At 40.8% G+C, this 6,256-nt stretch overlaps 1 protein-coding gene across 1 annotated transcript; it reads right to left on the bottom strand.

Annotated features, from left to right (window-relative positions):
- Positions 1-13: 13 nt before the first annotated feature.
- On the bottom strand, positions 14-5,541 carry LOC116329829 (cartilage-associated protein-like). The gene is made up of 7 exons (XM_031751927.2): positions 4,708-5,541; positions 4,140-4,289; positions 3,401-3,572; positions 3,069-3,197; positions 2,827-2,972; positions 2,657-2,740; positions 14-2,450 (listed from the first exon to the last, which is right to left on the bottom strand). Exons 1-7 carry the CDS (start codon positions 5,164-5,166, stop codon positions 2,304-2,306), a joined length of 1,287 nt encoding a protein of 428 aa, XP_031607787.2. The 5' UTR covers positions 5,167-5,541; the 3' UTR covers positions 14-2,303.
- Between the last annotated feature and the right edge of the window lie 715 nt (positions 5,542-6,256).

Raw genomic sequence — 6,256 nt, 5'->3', positions numbered from 1 at the left:
CCATGCACCTCGCTCAGTCTTGACTTGTTTAATGAAGTCTTGTATTAGAGAACAGTTACATATTTAACCTCGTGGAGAGCACAACCACCTCCTCTCAGAAGTGTGACTTTAGCTGTAATAGAAGTGTAAAAACATCAGGCTGCTGACATTTTGTCGTCTAGATGAGGGTTTTGTTTTGTAGACCTTTACATTCCAGAGTAATAGCCATAATTTCTCCCCTTATGCTGCTTTCCTAATCCTAAATCAATGCTTTTACATAATAATTGCTATTGTATGAACATGTAGTTCCAACCTGCGAGGGATGGTGTTGGATGGCCAGCTGCACATGTATGCACCCAATGTTTCATCCCGCTGTATGATCCTGTAATCTGCATACAAACTATACTGTATGCATACATGTATGCTGAACATGGGTGCTGTTTGTATATAATGTACCGACCCCTTTAGACAGCAGTGACTCACTGCCGCTCTGAATGGAAGCACAAGCCTGAAGAGAGAAGACTCTTCCCTCCTGAAACTGCTTGTTTTTGATGATGTAATCAGCGAGAAGAGATGCAAATCTTTGCATGTTAGGGGAAATCTGCTCAGAAATGTCACTGGCTGTCACTCAGGCTATGGCCGTGTGTTTTATACATGCCGGTATTAGATTTTCACGCTGAAAAATGATAACGAGACAACACAGATTTCTCGCAGGATCTCCCTCAAGTCCAGAAATGTACAGGAATTATTAATTTGGCTTCTGAGGGTTGGCTGATTAAGCTTTATCTCTAAATGGTTACAGGTTCTATACTTCTGACTGAACAGATCCACATAATCACCAGTATATAAGTGATTAAAAAATGGAGTATCAGAAATTTGACTTGCCAGTGTTTTTAAAAATGCAGCTTTTATGTGCATCGCATTCTCCGTTTATCCTCTCTGGACATCAGAGTGTGTCGATCAGGTTTAGAGGCTCATACTCCTGTGATTGTCACACAAAGCTGTATTTTATCAATAATAGCATTAAGAGTTGTTGGCACAGGTGCCAGAAGAAATTATCCGAGTTACACTGCCAGCCAACCTACAGGAGCGTTAAAGGAGTGTTGATACGTTGAATTGAAGTCCATCATACAAGGATCTCTAGTGAAGGTTCCTGCCTCCTGAAAATAACTTTAATAAATTGTTGTATAAATTGTTTTGTAGACAAGAAAAAGACTTTTAACAGTATGTAACGTCACATGTGCTCAATCTTTGTCACCACAGGCTTCATTTAAAGGGTTAACATATCTGTTTAATTACAGTTGGACTCTTTCACCCGTAAACACTGTAAAAACATGAAAAAATCTCTAGGACAAGTCTGTCCTTGAGAGTGTGCTGGAAGCTCAGGTCACACCATGTTTACTGTAGCTGTGATCGCACGCTGTAGTTTGACTTATTAAAAGGACTTTGGCACTACTCACTATTAAAAGCCAACATTGTCTAGTTTTAGGTAACCTGTCTTTCAGTGTAAATACTCGTATTACTGTATATTACAATCCATAATAAAACCTACCTGTACTCGAGTGACTCTGATCCACTGCATGAGTGTCTGCTGCTATAAATCCAGATATAATTAAACTTTTTTGTTTCTGATTGTTTGTGTTACATTAATGGCAGATTACGTTTACAGCTAAACAATTTTAATACAATGTTACTGACTTGCTTAATATACTGTATTATACTGTACTGAATCTGGCTTGAAAGTATTTGATCATTTGTAAATATTTGGTTGGCGATCTGTGCAACGCTGGCTAACTTGCTACTTCAGTTTCATGTTCATAATTCATAATGACACGGCTTGTTGTGACACCTGCAATATTACTAGTTTTAAAGTCTAATTACAGTGAGCAGCCACTTTATTAGGTACTGCTAGCACAGGGTTGGGTCTCTTTTTACCTTCAGGACTGCTTATGCTTAATTCTTTGTGGCTCCATGCTTTTACGTTGTTCATGACAAATTATGACCCCACTGTCTGAATGTCACAGCAGGAACCCGGACTGTGGGAATCATCAGACTACAATAGTTTTCCAGTCTAGCTTCTGTAGTCCAATTCTGGTGATCCTGTGTGAACTGTAGCCTCAGTTTCCTGTTCTTAGATGACAGGAGTGGCAGTGTGTTGCACATTCAGAGACACTCTTCTGCATACCTTGGTTGTAACAAGTGGTTATTTATAGTCCTAAGACCTTGTTCATGCCTGAGGCCAGAGCAGAATGACCAGAAAACGACCTCTCTCTGGATTTCCTTTTTTCTTGTTCAGACTATTCTCTGTAAACTCCAGAAAATCTTCAGATGTCTGACTCGCCAGCATCCCCTTTGCCCTTCAGTTGCTTCCAGTTTGCGTAAATTGACTCCTCATAATCTCCAATACCTTCAAACTCAGCATCAGGAGAGTCTGGGGCCGAGCGTGCAGCCTCCTCTGATCCTAGAAAGTCCTGGAAGAACGATCCAGATCGCAATTACATTACACAGTGCTAAAACATGTGGCCATAAAACTTCTCCCTGAGTGTTCAATAAACATCAAATTGATTATACTGGATTATATTGGATAATCAATGTTTTTAAGGGATTTCATTCAGCATTTCAGGCAATCTAAGCTCTTATGTGGCCAAAGAATGAGCTGTTTTTGTATAAAACTCACCTCATCAGACAGACCTAAGTATGTTTCTGCAAATGCCAACATCTTTTTTTGCATTATTGTCTGGTTGAAGTGTTTGAAAGCTTCCTGTTAAGACAAAGATTGGTGGCATGATTATTATAGAGCGATATTCAACTTTATTCTGCAACAAACTTTCCCAGTTTTCATCTTACCATCCTGGGGGTAAAGTGGTTGGACTGAAGCCCCCACTGTTGACTGTAGGCTTTATAATATAGCAGGTTCTGCTTCATGACTGGGTCCTCGGGCTCGAACAGGAAGTAGCTGTACGCACAGGGCACGGCACTGCGGCCATCGTTCACTGTGCAGAAAATACACAGACCACAAACACTCAGAGGTTCAACAGCAGAAAGTGTTGAGAAAGAATATTCAGAATCTGTGATGATGCTGGACTTACACTTATAATAGGCATACTGGAGGTAGTGGTAAACAGTGGGCACAAATTTCACTACAAAATAACCCCCAATATTCGGTGTCAGGTTTTCTTCACACCTCAGTTTGCACCTTAATGTGTCAATGTAGGCATCTGTTAACAAGCAGAAAGTATTCAGATTACATGAAACCAGAAGTGTGCAGAAAAACGGAAGAAACACTGGATCCAGAATCATTTCTGATTCTAAAATCACAACTTTTACATTTAGATTTATTTTTAAAGAAGATTTTAGTGTCATTTAGATGCTCATTAGAGTATATTGATAATCTGGACATTTTTAAATATGACACACCAACCTGCTATGACTGCATAGAAGTCTCTGTCTGGTAAGAGTTGAGTGATCCCTTCACATTCGGCCTGACACAGGTCATATTCCTGGAAGTAGAGCCACAGAGCTTCCTCCAACTCTTGAACACTGCTGCTGTAGTCGCCCAAACCCACAAGTTTCACTCCTCTCAGAAACGACGTCTGGAAAGAAAATTAGAAACCATTAGCTGGCAAATCGTAAATACGGCGCCTTTTACACTTTGAGCAGTTCAGTCTCATTTAAGTATTTCATTGTTTTCTGATTTGTATGTGGTAGCCCCAATAACGCATGAATGCATAAGTCTAGGAAGCTTTATACAAACTTTCCACCCACTCGTTCTTGCAGATAACTTGTGAGGTAGTTTCTTGCAGGATAGCATGTTTAAGATCTCATGTTTGGGTCAGGAGTCTGTGTGAGCCACCACAAAAGCTTTGGCTTGCGTTTCTGTTTTTCTTTCCAAGTGGAGTTTGGATCTGCTTTGGGGCATTGAAACTGAAAACATAATGACTTTTCCATCAGGACAGTTTTTGGACTGACTCAATCAATGTAGTAAATACAGTCGGTGTTTAGTAGAATCCATTTTTTGCTTTATCTAAACAATTTCCAAACTGATTTTGACTTAAGCAGATGTTGCTTTGCAGACTTCATACTTTTTTTCTTTTTCTTTTTTTAAAGATTGCAGGTGAGGCTTTTCCAGACGTAAAAAACAATGGCTGAGCGCCTCTCACCTCGTAGGGTCGTTCTTCGTGGTCGATGAGGTAGCCGCTCAGGTCATACTTGCTCTTGTATTCCTCCATCAGCTGCTGCATTTGCTGGTCCTCAGGGTTCCTCTGGAGGAAGGTGTGGGCGCATGGTACCGCCCTCTGCAGGTCATTCAGCTGTGCACACAAATTACTTTGGATGTTGTGAAATAGCGCACGGAGGTGTGTGTTTTGTTTGTTTGTTTGTTTTTTCTATCGCACAAACTAAAAATCACCGCAAAAATCGCTGCTGGAGTGAGAATTACTTATTTTTGTCCGACATTTGAAAGTCAAGAGAGTTTATTTGGAGGTATATTACACATGGTCCAAGATAACATGACAGATGTTGCAGGCCTACGTTTAAAGTTTTCTGCTCTATTGCGCGTCCAAGTGAAATCAACCTATTATTTTTCTTTAATTTGTCATTAGTCTACACGGAGAATGTATATATTGATCCAAACCAATCTGAAGTATTAAAAAAAACATAGTAGTTTAACACATTGCAAATACCTTTAACGAAATGGGTGTGGTGAATTTATTGGAGGTTGTGTCTGACCTGTGAGTGAGCAAAGTGCAGGTATCTGTAGGGAGATCTTCTGCTGAAATCCTCCAGGATCTCTCGGCCGGGAGGAGGCAGCTGGAACGCGGGGAAAAGCGCCCTGCACTTCTTCTGACAGGTCGCCTTCATCATAAAGTTCCAGTAGACGCGGAGATCCGGGTATCCAGCAAAAGACTCGTCGTCATGCTTGCTCGTGTTACAGTGGCTCGCGCAGTGTCTCACGCTGTCCTTCAGAAGCCGGTGCAAACGCAGGCTTAATTCCAAGTACTGGATCGATTCCGTCCAGTTTCCCGCTGCGTAATAATCCAGCGCCTTCCCGTACGCAGCGGTGAGAGACATGAGGTCCTCTCTGGAAAACTTTCTGAAATTGTAGTTTTCAAATTGTGCCTCTGTCATAAAAACAAAGGTCACACAAAGCAGTGTTACCAGCGAGTCTACTTTTGTAGATGTCACCATGGTGAGATTACATCCCTGTCCTTCGTCTTCTGTCTTCTCCTGCTTTACCGTTTGCTGTGTGGTGGTGGTCTGCTGAACCGCTTAGGGGTGTGTGGGAATTCTTGGATTGGGCCTTTCAGCCGCGGCTGTCTCAAGTTTCTCAGTGTAGGCCCACAGCTGTCCCTTTAGTAGCCGCGATTCTTTATTTGGCACAAAACCGTGCGTAAAAGGGATTTCCAGTGTGCACTCGGCGCCTGTCATACCCAAAAGCGTTCGTCTGCCAAAAAATCCCTTCCAGGATTGATTGTCAGTATTTAAACTGTTGTAAATGACTTATTGGCCTATAATCTGTCAAACATGTCTCTTAAGAACGATATCGAGCCATTTTCAGTCGGAAAGATCATTCCGATCACGATGTAGAAGCTGCAATCGGTTTTTGGCGCAGTGACGTTTATATAGCCTTTATTTATCCAGGTAAAAATTGTCTTTGATGTTAAAAACGATCTTTTCCAAGAGAGGTCTGGCCAAGAGGGCAGAAGAAATTGCAACAAATACAACATCACAGTTCTAGAAAATAATTTTAGGTAGCCGAAAAGGACTTAATTGATTATAATGTAGGTACGGATGCGTCATAGATCCTGTTGACAACAATCTATTTAACAACACAAGTCAAGATATAATACAGACAAAAAACCACAGAAACACCTAAATCATTTCCATCGATCACTCTGTGTCGTACCAAGGTGACTTTATTCATCAGTCATTCATTTTAGTTCCATTTAATAAATTCAAATTTAAGTAATATCACGCAATAAGCACTACATATAATCTCTAACAGATTTATACAAATAACAGAGCTCTTCATATCCAAATGTTAGCAATCGGCACTCGGTGACTGATCTACAGAATCTGATTGGTCGGCTTTGTAACAGCTCGTGGATGATTTGCTCTCAGGAGCTGAACGTTGCAGAAGTTAATCTCGTTGTTGGGGATCATGTGACTGTTTTATTTTTGTTCCAAATCTTCTCAAACTGGCTTATTCGGTTAAAACTGAGAATATAGCTCGTTTTCATTTGTACAGATAACTACACGTGGCATCTTTTTTGTTTTC

Source organism: Oreochromis aureus, linkage group 8, assembly GCF_013358895.1.
Source record: "Oreochromis aureus strain Israel breed Guangdong linkage group 8, ZZ_aureus, whole genome shotgun sequence".
Taxonomy (NCBI): domain Eukaryota; kingdom Metazoa; phylum Chordata; class Actinopteri; order Cichliformes; family Cichlidae; genus Oreochromis; species Oreochromis aureus.
The sequence above is the reverse complement of the archived record's forward strand: the minus strand, read 5'-3'. Positions and strand labels throughout refer to the sequence as shown.